At 52.2% G+C, this 16,338-nt stretch overlaps 1 protein-coding gene across 9 annotated transcripts; it reads left to right on the top strand.

Moving 5' to 3' along the window:
• Window position 1: 1 nt before the first annotated feature.
• On the top strand, window positions 2-11,907 carry HYOU1 (hypoxia up-regulated 1). 9 transcript variants are annotated; one of them, XM_059182860.1, is made up of 26 exons: window positions 2-159; window positions 1,026-1,123; window positions 1,352-1,445; window positions 1,622-1,700; window positions 1,857-2,011; window positions 2,130-2,206; window positions 2,499-2,680; window positions 2,902-3,017; window positions 4,286-4,478; window positions 4,657-4,791; window positions 4,949-5,031; window positions 5,154-5,286; window positions 5,452-5,639; window positions 5,839-5,977; window positions 6,731-6,791; window positions 6,941-7,020; window positions 7,361-7,576; window positions 7,723-7,895; window positions 8,058-8,145; window positions 8,260-8,382; window positions 8,556-8,689; window positions 8,822-8,906; window positions 9,527-9,761; window positions 9,851-9,898; window positions 10,230-10,283; window positions 10,413-11,907. In XM_059182860.1, the coding sequence occupies exons 2-26, from the start codon at window positions 1,033-1,035 to the stop codon at window positions 10,475-10,477; spliced, it is 3,027 nt and encodes a 1,008-aa protein (XP_059038843.1). In that variant the 5' UTR covers window positions 2-159; window positions 1,026-1,032; the 3' UTR covers window positions 10,478-11,907. The 9 variants fall into 9 exon arrangements, with proteins under 9 accessions (XP_059038843.1, XP_059038887.1, XP_059038878.1 ...); XM_059182904.1 differs by having other exon boundaries at window positions 6-208; window positions 7,391-7,576; XM_059182895.1 differs by having other exon boundaries at window positions 6-208; window positions 10,233-10,283; window positions 10,416-11,907.
• Window positions 11,908-16,338: the final 4,431 nt, after the last annotated feature.

The raw sequence follows: 16,338 nt of genomic DNA, 5'->3' as shown, positions 1-16,338 counted from the left end.
CTCAGGGCCGGGCGGCGGAGGCTCCAATGAGCGCGCGCCGCGTCCGGGGCCGGCTGGTGCGCGAGACGCCGCCGAGAGATTGGTGGCTAATGTAACAGTTTGCAAACCGAGGGGAGTTGTGAAGGGCGCGGGTTTGGGGGCGCGCTGCCGGCCTCGTGGGTACGTCCGCCGCCGCGTTTGTCCCAGAGCTGGGGCCGCAGGAGCGCAGGCAAGCGGTGGGGGGGGGCTGGGGATGGCGATGGGAGCGGGCCACCCCTCCGGGAGGAGGCAACGTGCTAGCTCCGGGGGCGGGTCGGTAGCGGGAGCGAGGGCCGCACGGACGCCGGTGCGCTTGGCCCCGAAGCTCGGTCCCTGGGGCGCACCCACGTCTTAGAGGTGGGCCGGGCTGCGTTTCCGGGAGTGGGAGCTGCCGCCTTCGCCAGGTGAGGCTTAGGTAAACTCGGGGGACTCGGTGCCCGCCCGGCGAAGAATCTTAGCGCTCCTGGCACGGCGTCTGTGTAGGCAGTGGGGCCGGGGGTTGGGATGGAGAACGGGGGGCGGGGTGGGACACCCCAAAGGGATACCGAGAAGGAGACAGGCCTTCTAACATCCCAGCCTCCTCCAACGTCACCACCTCTCAGTTCTCGTCCAAGTCCGGCCTGGCTTTCCCCAGCCAGCGGGGGAGCTCCAGGTGTAGGGAGGTAGTTGAGCCCTGGGCGGAGATCCCTGGTCTCCCCCCAGGTGTCTGACAGCAGGGGCAGGACTAGGGTGCACGGGTTCTAGCCTATGCAGTGGACGGAAGGTTCTGGTCTCCTTTCTTCCGTCCTGGTACCTTCCTTGATTAGGGATGTACAGGATGGAGCCCAGGACCCTTTGTGTGGTTAGAGTCCCGGGTCATTATCAGAAGGGAGAGGAGGGGGATGTAGGCTACTCAGCCCCGGGGAGACCATGGAGTATGAATCTTAAAGCTTCTCTGTTCTGGGATGAGGTTCTGTCTTCTTCACACAGGGCATCCGGTTACAAGTGTTGTTTTTCTTCTCCCTCAGAGGCACAATGGCAGCCACCATCAGGAGGCAGAGGCCGGGGAGGCTAGCCTGTTGGGCTGTGATGGCTGTGCTCTTGGCCGACCTGTTGGCACTGAGTGGTGTGTACCCCAGGAGCAGGCTCAGAAGAAGAATAAATGAGTGAATGATGAATGATCCATGGTGGGAGGGGAGCTTCTGGTTGGAAGCCTCTGTACTGGAGTTGCTGAATCCAGTCCTTTATCTTTTCACTTTTTTACCTTTTCTGTGGAGAGAGGTGTCCTTTGGTTAGAGGGGACTCAAGAATGTGGGGGAAGAGGGGTGAATTGACAAATCTGTTTCCTTTGCAGACGCACTGGCTGTGATGTCTGTAGACCTGGGCAGCGAGTCGATGAAGGTGGCCATCGTCAAACCCGGAGTGCCCATGGAAATTGTCTTGAACAAGTGAGGGCTATCCCAGTATCCGGGGTGGGGAAAGAGGGGAGTCTGTGCTCCAAGCCAGTGTGTATGCTTCCTAGGGCCCCCAACAGTCTGGTGTCTGAGTGGTTGTATTTGAGGTGTTGGGGCTCCTGAGTCCACACCCTGCTATAGCACCTGGGCCCTGCGTCTCCTCTTTTTAGGGAATCCAGGAGGAAAACCCCAGTGACTGTGACCCTGAAAGAAAATGAAAGATTCTTTGGAGACAGTGCAGCAAGCATGGTGAGCTTAGCAGCCCACCCCTTCCCAGAGTGGTGGGCAGAGGGGAGGAGATGATAGACACCAGAGCTTGAGCCCTTATCAACCTCTGATGTGAGAGGTAGGTGATGGTGGGCTTGGAAGCCTCATACTCTATTCCTTTTTTTTACCTCCTCTCAGGCCATCAAGAATCCAAAGGCGACACTGCGTTACTTCCAGCACCTCCTGGGGAAGCAGGAGGGAAACCCCCACGTGGCCCTTTACAGAGCTCGTTTTCCAGAGCATGAGCTAGGCTTCGACCCACAGAGGCAAACCGTGCACTTCCAGATCAGCCCGTGAGTGCTCTGCTGGGGATGGCGGGCTCAGCAGGGCCGATAGGCTCCTCTAGTGCTCACAGTTGTCCTGGCCTTAATGTCTGGCTGTCCTTGCCTCTAACTACCCACTTTCCCCCAGGCAGCTACAGTTCTCACCTGAAGAGGTGCTTGGCATGGTTCTCAACTACTCCCGTTCCCTGGCTGAGGATTTTGCTGGTGAGTAGCTAAGGTGGGGTTGGTGGTGGCCAGGTTCCCTAGGGTCTCCTAGCTGGGCCGCTTTGCCTCCCAGGGAACCTTCGTCAGTGTTAGAAAATATCTTTGCTTTGGTTATCTGGGGAGCTGCTCCTGGCATCTACTGGGCCGGGGATGCTGCCAAACGTCCTACAATGCGCAGGACAGCCCCACACAGCAGAGAGTTATTTGGCCCAAAATGCCAATAGCACCAACACTAGGAAGTGTCGTCCAAGGCATGGAGCTGGTGGGAGCCCCATTCTGTTGTCCTCTGTAGAGCAGCCCATCAAAGACGCGGTGATCACGGTGCCGGCCTTCTTCAATCAGGCTGAGCGCCGGGCCGTGCTGCAGGCCGCACGCATGGCCGGCCTCAAAGTGCTCCAGCTCATCAACGACAACACCGCCACGGCCCTCAGCTATGGGGTCTTCCGCCGGAAAGATATCAACACCACCGCCCAGGTGAGCCAGGGAGGAACTTCCGGCCAGAGGGTGGCTGGTTCTGAGGATGGAGGCCACTTGGAGTGTTTGGCATCTTGTGTGCATGGCTGGCCCTTGCCAGGATGCAGCAAGAGAATGGCCCTCTCGGCCGCTATTAGAGCTTTTCAGCCTCAAGGAGAGAGTGGGTGTAGCAGCTGGAGTTAGATAAGGTTCCCATGACCGTTGTCTTGGTGTCTGTGCAGAACATCATGTTCTACGACATGGGCTCTGGCAGCACTGTGTGCACCATCGTGACCTACCAGACAGTGAAGACCAAGGAGGCGGGGATGCAGCCGCAGCTGCAGGTCCGGGGTGTGGGGTAAGTCGGTGCTGGGCTCACTGAGACACCCTTGGGTCGGGGCTTCTTGGAGTGGCAGCCGCCACATTTTCCTGCACGAATTCTCTCCTGAAGTATCGATCATCACGGGGTACCTCTTGGAAGAGCCAGGGGAAGACGGGGAGGGAGGAGGACTGTTTGGGAATTTTGAAAGACAGGGACCTTCCTGAGCGGCTTCTAAGGAAACCCGTAGACCACATGCAGTCATTTCGCTGTTCTTGTCTTTTCTGGCGTACTTGTTGACAACGTTGTCTTCTCTTTCAAACCCATTCCTTTCTGGCCAGCTCTCCTGCCAGTGCTTGAGTCCAGGCTACCATCATTTCTGACTTGCAGGGTAGGAAAGGTCTCCTTGCCTCCAGTGCGGCCTTCTTCCAGTTTTTTCTCCACATTGCAGCGAGAGAGTTCTTTTCAAAATGCTGACCTGATTATAATCTGTTTCTTAAAAAAAAAAAACCCTCATACCTTTTACATTAGCCTGTGGGAGCCCTGGCTCCTCCCACTTGTTTCTACCCAGAGCTCCTTGCTCTTTGAGCGCCAGCTGCGCCTGCCCTCCATGGGAACGTACTGGGCTGGCTCCCACTGCGTGTCCTTTTGGATACTGTTCCCCATCTCTCCAGTTGTTTTCCCTTTTCTTCGCCTCGTTACCTCCCCTCATCCTTCAGATTGCAGCTCAATTATCACATCTCCACAGAACCTTCCCTGACATCAGCAAGTAGGCGACACTTCCCTTTTCCATCTTCTTCTTTTTTTTTTTTTTTTAATTTTTTTTTTTTTTAAGATTTTGTTTATTTATTTGACAGACAGAGACCACAAGTAGGCAGAGAGGCAGGTAGGAGAGGAGGGAAGCCGGCTCCCCGCTGAGCAGAGATCCCGATTCGGGGCTTGATCCCAGGACCCTGGGATCATGACCTGAGCCAAAGGCAGAGGCTTCAACCCACTGAGCCACCCAGGCGTCCCCCTTTTCCATCTTCTGACACTGTTGCTTGTCTGTTCCTCATAACTCACGGGGTGGTACATGCTTTCCGTTCGTGTGTTTGTTCAGTGCTAGATTGTAAACTCCTTGGCCGCAGGGACCCTGGCTTTTTTCTCTCAGTCGCATGCCCTGAGACCAGCACATACTTGACACCCAGTAAATACAGTGGACTGGAGGAGGAGGCGAACTATCACTGAGGTGTCGCCACGTCCGTGGAACAAGAGTCAGGGACCCTGTGTGTTCCTCACACTTTTCTCTCTCACTTTTTCCTGAATAGATTTGACCGTACCCTGGGGGGCCTGGAGATGGAGCTCCGGCTGCGTGAGCATCTGGCTAAGCTTTTCAATGAACAGCGCAAGGGCCAGAGAGCAAAGGACGTGCGGGAGAACCCCCGTGCGATGGCCAAGCTGCTGCGGGAAGCGAATCGACTTAAAACCGTCTTGAGTGCCAACGCTGATCACATGGCACAGGTGCCCGCACGTGGCTACTTGAGGGAAAATATGAGCTAGGCCGCTGGCGTGTGGTGTGGCCCATCCCTTCTTCCTCGGCCTCCTGGCGTCCCCTCAAAGTCCCAGTCCCTCGGTTTCTGGCCTGCCCAGCCAGAGGAGGACCTGGGTGGGAACTCTGACATGCCTCATCCTCCCCCAGATCGAGGGCCTGATGGACGATGTGGACTTCAAGGCGAAAGTGACCCGAGTGGAGTTTGAAGAGCTCTGTGCAGACTTATTTGAGCGGGTACCTGGGCCCGTACAGCAGGCTCTCCAGAGTGCTGAGATGAATTTGGTGAGGGGGAGTCAGGCATGGGCCTGGGGTGGAGAGGCGGGTGGGAGAGAGGGTGACAGGTTGGCAGGCTGGAGGGGGCAGGAGTGTTAAGGAACAAGTCAGCGCTGAGGAGGAGGGCTAACACCCAGCTCTTGTGTGTCCCATTCTTTCTCCACAGGATGAGATTGAGCAGGTGATCCTGGTTGGCGGGGCCACTCGGGTCCCTAAAGTTCAGGAGGTGCTGCTGAAGGCTGTGGGCAAGTGAGTGTGGAGGTTGAGGCAGTGGGGCTGGGGCTCCAGGGCTAGGTGGCTGCAGGGCTGAGGAGAGGGCAGCCAGGGCGGCTGCTCCAGAGATGACACGCTGAAGCCCGGGACTTCCACAGGGAGGAACTAGGGAAGAACATCAACGCAGACGAAGCAGCTGCCATGGGGGCCGTGTACCAGGCAGCCGCGCTCAGCAAAGCCTTCAAGGTGAAGCCATTTGTAGTCCGAGATGCGGTCCTCTACCCCATCCTGGTGAGTAGGCCCGTCTGATCAGATGACAAGCTCCCTCACTGAGCACACTCCCTCTGTCTGCTCTAGCCTGTCCCCTTGTTTCTCTGCCCGCTGACATTCTCTGCGTACCCTTACCCCCAACGTGCTCCCGCCCTCCAGCATGCCTCCTCTCTGCCTGCCTTGTAGGTGGAGTTTACAAGGGAGGTGGAGGAGGATCCTGGGGTTCGCAGCCTGAAGCACAATAAGCGTGTTCTATTCTCCCGAATGGGGCCCTACCCTCAACGCAAAGTCATCACCTTTAACCGCTACAACCACGACTTCAACTTCCACATCAACTATGGCGATCTGGGCTTCCTGGAGCCCGAGGATCTTCGGTGAGGGAGGTGGTCGGGATGGGAGGGAGGATCTGGAGCCACAGGGCTGACAGAGGCAGCAGGCTGTGCGGTCAGGGTTGGGGTGAGCATCTTCTGGGAGGAAAGGAGAGATATTTCATGCCGGGAAGCTACGTAATCTAGAGCTGGAGGAGGCAGGCTGGGTGAGCTCCCTGGAATGGCTCTCTCGTCCCCCAACCAGGGTCTTCGGCTCCCAGAATTTGACCACGGTGAAGCTAAAAGGTGTGGGTGAGAGCTTCAAGAAGTATCCCGACCACGAGTCCAAGGGCATCAAGGCTCACTTCAACCTGGATGAGAGCGGCGTGCTCAGCCTCATCAGGGTGAGAGCAGAAGGAGGCGCTGGGTACAGGCCAAGGGCCCAGGTCCCACCAGCCTTCCCAGAGTGGTTCCTCCATATGGTATCAGAACATAAGAAACAAGAAGAGTTTGGGAAATGGAAAAGTCTTGCCTCTGAACACTGCTAACCAAGGATCTGCTGTGGTGTTTTCAGGGTCTATAAATGCTTATGAGTGTTGTAAAGTTCAGGTCCTATAGATGGTTAAGTAAGTCATTCTCAAAAAGTAGGTCTGGGGGGCGCCTGGGTGGCTCAGTGGGTTAAAGCCTCTGCCTTCGGCTCAGGTCATGATCCCAAGGTCCTGGGATCGAGCCCCGCATCGGGCTGTCCGCTCCACGGAGAGCCTGCTTCCTCCTCTCTCTCTTTCTACCGGCCTCTCTGCCTACTTGTGATCTCTGTCTGTCAAATAAATAAATAAAATCTTTAAAAAAAAAAAAAAAAAAAAAAGTAGGTCTGGGGTTAATATCTTTTAAAACACACTATGGGAAATAATGGTCCATTCTGTATTTGAGTAGAGAAGTGCAGGGTTCAGGGGAAAGGAGCTAGGAGTCTGTCTTCAGAGGGCCCATAATCAAAGGGGGCAGAGGTGACTTGGCTCAAGAGCCAGTAGAAAGAGGCTGATGAGGGACTAGGCCAGCACCGTAAGTCACCTGGATGCACGTCAGTAGACGCCCACGGTGACAGGATATTTCCAGGGGAAAGATGGCTTAGCGTGTGTGTTTCTTCACCCTGTTTTCAGGTGGAGTCTGTGTTTGAGACCCTGGTGGAGGATAGCCCAGAGGAGGAATCCACCCTGACCAGTAAGATGAGTGTGTGTGTGTGTGTGTGTGTGTGTGTGTGTGTGTGGGAGGCGGTGCTTGTATGCATTGGGGGCGGGCAGGCCTTGCTTTTGGGTGAGGTGGCGTCACTGCTGTGGCCCTTTTGAGTTTTGGGGCTTTCTTCCTGGCAGAACTTGGCAACACCATCTCTAGCCTGTTTGGAGGGGGCACAACGGCAGACACTAAAGAGAACGGTACAGACGCCATCCAGGTGAGGCCAGCATGGAGCCAGGGGAGCTCAGGGGAGGGAGTATGTGCCCCAGGAGTGGCAGCAGAGGCAGGGATTGGGGTGGGCTTTCCAGCTGCCTGGGACTGGCTAGACTACCCCTTCCCCTGCCCAGTGAACCATACCATCCTCTGGACTCCAGGCGGCCCCTGTGCTTGGAATCCAGGGCACATTCCCCTCCTCTCTAAGCCCTTGTCCTTTGTCCGACTAGGCCACCGTTGCCATCCAGTCATCTGTCTGCCCCCACACTGTGCTGGCAGCCGCAAGCCTAGGGGACGCGACCTGGCTGGGCCTTGGGCTCTGCTACAATGACAGTTTCCTACAGGGGTTGGGGGCATCTGTGATTGTTTCCCAGGAGGAGGAGGAAAGCCCTGCTGAGGGGAGCAAAGATGAGCCTGGGGAGCAGGCAGAGCTCAAGGAGGAGGCTGAGGCCCCCGCGGAGGACACTTCTCAGCCCCCACCTGCTGAGCCCAAGGAGGATGCAGCCCCTGAGGAAGAAAAGGCTGCAGAAAAAGAAAATGAGGAAAAGTCTGAGGCCCAGGTGAGCTGCAGGTGCCGAATAAGTCCAGGGTGGCCCCAGGGGCTAAGGGAATAGATGCCTGCCTTGTTGCTTGTCCCCAGAGCCCTGCCTGTGGGGAATAGAAGGGCCTAAGCTTTTCCTGATATGCTCCTCTCTTTCCCCACTAGAAGCCAAGTGAGAAAAAGGAAACAGGGTCTGAGGGTGTTCCTCCAGCCCCAGAGGAAGAAAAGAAGCAGAAGCCTGCCCGGAAGCAGAGAATGGTAGAGGAGATTGGGGTGGAGCTGGTGGTCCTGGACCTGCCTGACTTACCTGAGGAAGAGCTGGCCCGCTCCGCGAAAAAGTGAGTAGAAATTGTGTGTGTGTGTCTGTGTGTCTGTGTGTGTAGGGTCGGCAGGGTATGTGTGTGCCGGGTATGGAATCCCTCCTCTGGGAGGGAGAACTGTCTGACCCAGGCTCCAAGTTCAGCATGCTCTCTCCTTCATGCTTCTTTGTTGTCCCACAGACTCCAAGACTTGACACTCCGAGACCTAGAGAAGCAGGAACGGGAAAAAGCTGCCAACAGCTTGGAAGCTTTTATCTTTGAGACCCAGGTTGGTAGGCTGGGAGGCAGCCTGCCCTGGGCCCGGTGTCTGAGGAGGGTCTGGCTCTGTGAGCCTTGCCCTCAGGGGCTCGGTGCATGCTTGGGCCTGTGTGCTCCTCCCTAGGACAAACTGTACCAGCCTGAGTACCAGGAAGTGTCCACTGAGGAGCAGCGTGAGGAGATCTCTGGGAGGCTCAGCGCGGCCTCCACCTGGCTGGAGGACGAGGGCTTTGGGGCCACCACCGTGGTAAGCGGCCTCCCAGACACGGTGGGTGGGATGGGAGCCCTTGCTTTCCTCTCCAGGGTCAGAGAAGGTGAGGAGAGCTGGGGTGTGAAGCTGTGACTGGGATGCAGGGCTGGCTGCAGGCCGGCCTCTCCTCCTTTCAACGCCTTTGCCCACTCCCGCCCCACATCCCTCAGATGCTGAAGGAGAAGCTGACTGAACTGAGGAAGCTATGCCATGGGTTGTTTTTTCGGGTGGAAGAGCGCAAGAAGTGGCCTGAACGGTTGTCTGCCCTTGATAATCTCCTCAACCATTCCAGCATGTTCCTCAAGTGAGCAGCCCCTTTGCTTTTCTTCCTAATTCAGTCCTGCCGAGCCTCATTGTCCTTCAGCTTCCCATGCCCCGCGTGCAAACCCCTGACCCTTCTTCCTCTTGGGCTCACCATCTCCTTTCTGGCTTCCAGGGGTGCCCGGCTCATCCCAGAGATGGATCAGATCTTCACTGAGGTGGAGATGACAACGTTAGAGAAAGTCATCAACGAGACCTGGGTAATCCGGGTGTAAATTCTCACGAGGATCCTCGCCCTGGCAGGGTGTCCGAGCTAGGCAGCATGGGAGATGCCGAGTGATGGGGACTGAGCAGCAGCCGCCGCCTCCTGGCCTCACAGCTGATTGCGAAGGGGCCATGACGGATTAGCCCCAAACAAGGGTCATGGCCATGCCCGAGTTGTCAGACTGGAGTAGCAGCAGAGCCCATTCCCATGACGTTAGAGCTCCGAGGAGCTGGGGCTTGAGCTGTACTCAGCAAGTGGGCCTGGGTTCGGGGAGGTGAGGAGGACTGGTCACAGGAAGCAGAAACTTCCTTTTTGGATGTGTGGGGAACGTCTTTGAATCAGAGCTCTAGAAGCGCAGAGACAAGGGAATAATCAAGAGGTTTGGCTAGTCGGTTCCAAGTAAGCCCCATGCGTGTAGTTTGCTACTCCTTTGTGGAAAGCCTCGGATGCTATTTTGAGGAGCCTGCCTCCCCTTGTGGGGGCTGACAGCCAGGTAGAGTGGACTGGTTTGTGATCTGAGGGCAGAGTCTGAGGCTGGTTGGGGTGTATTTCGTCTGTGGCAGATTTCTGAAGGCTCCGGGGCTAGCTCTCAGCTTGTCCTGGCCTCACCCACAGGCCTGGAAGAATGCGACCATGGCCGAGCAGGCCAAACTTCCCGCCACAGAGAAGCCCGTATTGCTCTCAAAAGACATTGAGGCCAAGATGATGGCCCTGGACCGTGAGGTGCAGTATCTGCTCAATAAGGCCAAGTTTACCAAGCCCCGGCCCCGACCCAAGGACAAGAACGGGACCCGGGCAGAGCCTCCCCTCAATGCCAGTGACCAAGCGGAAAAGGTCATCCCTCCACCAGGTGAGGGCAGTATGCCTGCTGCGGGTGCTACTGGGCAGGAAGAGGCCTCTCCTTCCTGGGACTACATTTTACCCCTGGTTTCCTTCCAGGCCAGACTGAAGATGCAAAGCCCATTTCAGAACCTGAGAAAGAGACTCGTGAGTTGGGGAAAGTGATTGGGAATATGGCTGTTGCTTAACCTAAGGGTTGGCACACTGGCAGGCACAGCTGGTTTCTGGAAGGTCCACAAGCTGTGAAAGACCATTAGATTTTTAGGTTATTAGACACACACACACACACGAAGGTCCACAAGCTGTGAAAGACCTTTACATTTTTAGGTTATTAGACACACACACACACACACACACACACACGAGCTGTGGCCCACAGCTCCTAAAACATTTACGGCTGGCTTTTTACAGAAAAAGTTTCCTAACCCCTCCATTAGCCCCTTCCTTCTGCAGAGGCTAACCTCTTCCTTCCCCAAAGCAGGATCTGAACCGGCAGATGCTGAGCCTCTGGAGCTGGGAGGTCCTGGAGCAGGTGAGCGTGGAACTGGGGCTACCTGGGAAGCCTGGTGGGAGGTCCTGGGGTCAGGGGGATCTGCACAGAATGGGGCCAGGTCACCTCGACTTCACCTGCCGGCATCCCTTTGCTCTTCCCCACTCCCAGCAGAACCGGAACAGAAGGAACAGCCAACAGGACAGAAGCCAACTTTGAAAAATGATGAACTATAACCCCCAGTTCCCATTCATCCTGTCCCCTTCTCCTACCTCCTCTATTTATTAAACATCAAGGGTGGGGGGAGGGGTTGCTCCTGCCCTCACAGGCTTCAGTTCCTTTTCTCTCACCTTGATCAGAGGTGTGGAGAAGGGGACGGAAGGGACAGCTCACCAGTTCCTTCTGCAATGGTTCTGTGGTAAAAACTGAAATTGCTCGATTTCCTAATCCCACCCCTGGTTCCCTACCCATCCAGGCCCTAATTTGGGAAAAATCACTATTATGTCTTAATTCTTTGCCTGTGGGTAGGTGAGAGATTGACCGTGAGGGGTCAACGGACCTGGCAGGAGGAGGGGTGCCCTGGGATATTAGAGAGTCTCCAGTCTTCTCTGTCCTCCTTCCTGCTCCCTCTTCCACCACGAAGTCTGCCCTACAGGGGCCAGTGTCTCCAGAGCCTTGGTTACCAGGTCTGGTTTCTGAGTGCCTGTCTCTGCTCTTTTCTTCTCCACGGTCTTGTCTTTCCCTAAAAGACCTCATCCCCAGTGACTCCTCTTCCCATGGTTTCCTTGCCTTCCTGTGGCAAGTTAGGCAGCTGCTGCCTCCTGCCCAAGCCCGTCTATCCAGGCAGGCTGCAGCAAAGCTAGATTAATCCCCACCTGCTTGTGCACCGCACCCCCCGCCCCCCAGCATTCCCCCCTCCGGTGGCCAGAGTAGGCAGGGAGAAAGCGGAGGAGGAGAGAGATGTGTGAAAAACCCGGAGCTCCCACTTGTGGGCTCTCAGGCCCAGGAGAGCGTGCGGAATGGCTTGCGTGGGATGCCGGCCTCCTGTGAGCACTGTTGGAGTCTGCATCGGCCCAATAGCCTGTTCCTCCATGTCCCTATGACTCTTGGCCCCCTGCTCTCTCCCCTTTTGCCCCCCCAGACATAGCCTTTCCCTGGCCCCCTAGCCCCCTGGGCTGACCAAAATGTGCTTTCTACTGTGAGCCCCTATCCCAAGACCCTGGGAAAAGGAGAGGCCGTGGTGTGAATGTAAAAAGGCCACCTCGCCCTTTTCGCGACAGGCCTTGTGGGGGACGGAAAGGGGTAGGGGCTGGCCTGCCTTTCTTGAGTTGCTCTGTTGAGATGGGGGCTCTTGACCCACCGTGCCCATGTTGGGGAGCCTACCCTCCGTATCCCGAATGGAGCAGGAGCCACAGCTGCCACCCAGCTCCCAGGGTAAGGGGGAATCTGGTTGTGTCTGTCTTCTGTCCTTTTTTTTCCCCCTTTTTTTTTTTTTTTTTTTTTTTTGCCACATTGGCAGAAATGAGACTGCAGGGTCCCACCCCGTCCTGTATGTTTGAGTTCTTTCACTAGCGGTTGAGGCTGGTTGGACAGGTTTGAGTCAAATTGTACTTCGGTCCATTGTTAATTGAGAAACTGTTTCAATAAAATATTCTTTTCTACAGTTTTTGTGCCGTGATTTTTTTTAAGTTTTTAAATTTTATTTGTCAGACAGTGAGAGAGCACAAATTGGGGTGGGGGGCAGCAGGCAGAGGGAGAAGCAGGCTCCCTGCTGAGCAAGGAGGCTGATGCAGGGCTCCATCCCAGGACCCTGGGGTCATGACCTGAGGTGAAGGCAGACGCTTCATCGACTAGGCTGCCCAGGCATCCCTTGTGCTGTGATTTTTTTTTTTTTTTTAAGATTTTATTTATTTGACAGAGATCACAAGCAGGCAGAGAGGCAAGCAGAGAGAGAGGGGGAAGCAGGCTCCCTGCTGAGCAGAGTACCCGATGTGGGCCTTGATCCCAGGACCCTGAGATCATGACGGTGAGCCAAAGGCAGAGGCTTAACCCACTGAGCTACCCAGGTGCCCCTGTGCTGTGATTTTTTAAACGTTTGTTTCCTGAGTTTAGACAGTCCCATGTTTATTAGAGAAAAAAAAATTTTTTTTTAAGATTTTATTTATTTATTTGACAGAGAGAAATTACAAGTACACTGAGAGGCAGGCAGAGAGAGAGAGAAGGAAGCAGGCTCCCTGCTGAGCAGAGAGCCCAATGCGGGACTCGATCCCAGGACCCTGAGATCATGACCTGAGCCGAAGGCAGCGGCTTAACCCACTGAGCCACCCAGGTGCCCCGATTAGAGAAAATTTTTAAGAGGAGTTTGAATCTCAACATTACATACACTGGTACCACCACAATATTAACATTTTGGACTTAGTTGAGATTCATATGTATTAAGTTGTTTTGTTTTTTCATGAAAACAAAACTGGTTTTATTTTTCCACTGACATTTTTTGGACCTCTATGTCCCAGACTTTTTTAGGTGACAATCACTTTTTAAGATGACAACTCCGTTTTGCAAATAAGAAACTGACAGTTCATGGGGCTCCTGGCTGGCTCAGTCAATAGAGCAATGTGACTCTTCATCTCAGGGTTGTGAGTTCAAGCTCCATCTTGGGTGTGAAGCCTACTTACTAACTAGCTAGCTAACTAAATAAGTAAGAAGTTGACAGTTGACAGTTCATAAAGGTTTCAGTTACGGACCCAAGCAATCAGGTGTTAAGTCCCACAGCTATGTCTGAACTTAATTCTGATCTGTTAGCCCTCGCTGTTAACTGCTCTGATAGGAGAAGGTGTTGCTAGACATTCACCACTCTATTAATTCACCAGCACAACTAATTTGGGTTGTTCATCAGTCTTGATGGAACAGTATTTTACCAAAGGAAGATCACTCCGGTCATGAATCGCTTACATATCTAAGATGTTTTTCTCTAAAGGCTAGACAGGTCAGACAAGTTTTAAGCCTGGAAGTCTTTTTTTTTTTTTTTTTTTTTCTCAATAGACTATTTTTTTGAGCAGTTTCAAGTTCACACCAAAATTGAGCAGAAAGTACAGAGACTTCCCATATGCCCTCTGTCTCCAGACAAGTACAGTCTCCCCACTGTCACCATCCCCCACCAGAGTAGTATAGTCATAATAATCTATGACTCTATATTGATTCTGTCATCGCTCAAAGTATAGTTTACGTTAGGGTTCAGTCTTGACATTGTACATTATTCGGTTTTGGACAAATGTAAAATATATGTACCCACCGTTACATGTCATATAGAGTAGTTCCACTGCCCAAAATATCTTCCATACTCAGTCTCCCTCCCTTCCTCCTCCAGCTCCTGGCAACCACAGACCTTTTAGCTGTCTCCATAGTTTTGCCTTTTCAAGAATGTCATCTAGTTGGAGTCAGACAGCCTGTAGCCTTTCAGACTGGCTACTTCTGCTTAGCAACATGCAAATGCATTTCCTCCATGTCTTCATGGCTCCACAGCTCATTTCTTTGTAGCTCTGAATAATACCCTCTTGTCTGGATGCACCAAGGTGTAGCCATTCACCTAATGAAAGACATCTTGGTTGCTTTTCCAGGTTCTGCCCATCATGAACAAAGCTGCTATAAATCTGTCCAGGTTTTATGTTTTTCAACTTGTAGCGGTATGTAATTTTACATATATTTTTATTTTTATTTTTTTAAAGATCTTATTTATTTATTTGACAGAGATCACAAGTAGGCAGAGAGGCAGGCAGAAGAGAGAGAGAGGAGGAAGCAGGCTCCTCACGGAGCAGAGAGCCCAATGCAGGGTTCGATCTCAGAACACTGGGATGATGACCTGAGCCGAAGGCAGAGGCTTTAACCCACTCAGCCACTCAGGCGCCCCGCATATATTTTTAAATTAATGTCGTAAGCATGCCATTAGCAATTCTTAAATATAAAAGTAGTGGGCTTTTAGTAGCCATTCTTTTGGAAGGATTGATTTTTACATTTTGAGTTTACATTTTGAGTTCTCTAGTTTCTACCATCAGATGGGCATTATTAACAACTCTGTAATACATTGAATAGATAGTCTATGGTTTCCTTAATCTTTCATCTGTTGCTTTCATCTGATAATCTTTCATCTGTTTCTGCTTTTCAGTATTGCAGGTAACAATGACTACCTTTGGGCTCAGTGGTGTTTTCATGATCTCTTAGGTTAGGTTAGAAGGTAGGAATATTTAAGGCAGTGGTTCTCAATTGGGGCAGTTTTCCAGAAGACCTTTGGCAATGCTTGGAGACATTCTGGGCTGTCAGAATGGGGGGGAGAGGAGGAGAGATATTACTGGTATCTAGTGGACAGATGTCAAGAATGCTGCCAAGCATCCTACCATGCACGGAAGACAGCCCTCCCCACCACAAAGAATTACCTCGCCCAAAATGTCAATAGCATTGATATGGAGAAACCCTAATCTAAATCCTCAAGTATCACCTTCTTTTAATTCTTTGCCATTGTGGATGGGAAGCAGCATCATTCATTGATTAAGGACATGGGTTTTGGTGTCCAACAAATTAGGAACTAGGTAGTAACCTATTCCTGAGACAAATCATTTGGCTTTGATTTTTCTTTTTGAAGGAAGATGAGACCCAACCTCACATTGTTTCTTTCTTTATTTCTTTTTTTCCAGATTTTATTTATTTATTTATTTGGAGAGAGAGAGAGAAAACAAGCAGACAGAGTGGAGGGCAGAGGCAGAGAGCTCCCTACTAAGCAAAGAGCCCAATGAGGGACTCAATACCAGGACCCTGGGACCATGACCTGAGCCAAAGGCTGAGGCTTAACTGACTGAACCACCCAGGTGCCCCCCTCACATGGTTTCTAAAACCAACACAACATTAGTACTTTAATTTTGCCAACCTGATAAACTAAAAAGTGGATTCGGTTTTATTTTAGAATTGAGGCTGAACATCTTAAGTGCTGCTTGTATTTTCTTTCTCTGTGAGCTATCGCTCCTTACCTCTTGCCCCTTTTTTCTGTTAGGTTCTATTGGTCTTAATGACCTTTCAGGATTCTCACTCTATTAAGGAAATCAGTCCTTAATCCATGAATTGTAAATATATCTTACCCAGTTTAGGTTTTGACTCTGTATATGGTCTTCCGAGTAAATTTTATTTTAGGTAGAATTTACCATTATTTTTGAATGGCTTTTAGGCATTTGTTGTGGTGTGTTCATCGCCATTCCAAGATTATAAGAATGTTTCCATGCTTTTGTCTAGTATTTATGGTTTTTTGTGTCTACACTTTGGATCCACCTAGAGTTTATGTTACTGTAAGGTATGAAGCAGTGTTCTGATTAGCCAGTATTCCAATACAATTTAAATCTGGGGTTTTTTTTCTAGGCTGTTAGGGAGAGCCACCTTTTTTTTTTTTTTTAAGATTTTATTTATTTATTTCACAGACAGAGATGACAAGTAGGCAGAGAGGCAGGCAGAGAAAGAGGGAAAAGCAGGCTCTCTGCCGAGCAGAGAGCCTGATGCAGGGCTCGATCCCAGGACCCTGGGATCATGACCTGAGCCGAAGGCAGAGGCTTTAACCCACTGAGCCACCCAGGCACCCCAGAGAGCCACCTTTATTATCTAACAAGTTCTCAGATGGATTTAAGCTTATATTAGAATTTTTTTTTAAGATTTTATTTATTTATTTGACAGAGAGAAATCACAAGTAAATGGAGAGGTAGGCAGAGAGAGAGAGAGAGAGAGGGAAGCAGGCTCCCTGCCGAGCAGAGAGCCTGATGCAGGGCTCGATCCCAGGACCCTGAGATCATGACCTGAGCTGAAGGCAGCGGCTTAACCCACTGAGCCACCCAGGCGCCCCAGAGAGCCACCTTTATTATCTAACAAGTTCTCAGATGGATTAAAGCTTATATTAGAATTTTTAATTATGTTTCAATGATACTTTTTAGTACTGCACAGCTTTAGGGCACCTGACTGGCTCAATCAGAAGAGCATACAACTCTTGATCTTGGGGTGATGAGTTCGAGCCCCCTGTTGGGAGTAGAGATTACTTATATAAATAAACTTAAAAAATAATGTACGG

Source organism: Mustela lutreola, chromosome 1, assembly GCF_030435805.1.
Source record: "Mustela lutreola isolate mMusLut2 chromosome 1, mMusLut2.pri, whole genome shotgun sequence".
In the NCBI taxonomy this organism is placed as follows: Eukaryota; Metazoa; Chordata; class Mammalia; order Carnivora; family Mustelidae; genus Mustela; species Mustela lutreola.
Note: the sequence above shows the minus strand (reverse complement) of the source record. Positions and strands in the feature narration are given on the sequence as shown.

What these genes read in the sequence shown, in the direction of transcription:
- HYOU1 (XM_059182860.1), top strand. Translation starts at nt 1,033, where the DNA reads ATGGCAGCCACCATCAGGAGGCAGAGGCCGGGGAGGCTAGCCTGTTGG. An exon ending in ACGCTGATCACATGGCACAG is followed by an intron (nt 4,479 to 4,656) that starts GTGCCCGCACGT and finishes ATCCTCCCCCAG; the next exon opens with ATCGAGGGCCTGATGGACGA. An exon ending in AGAACCTGAGAAAGAGACTC is followed by an intron (nt 9,899 to 10,229) that starts GTGAGTTGGGGA and finishes CCTTCCCCAAAG; the next exon opens with CAGGATCTGAACCGGCAGAT.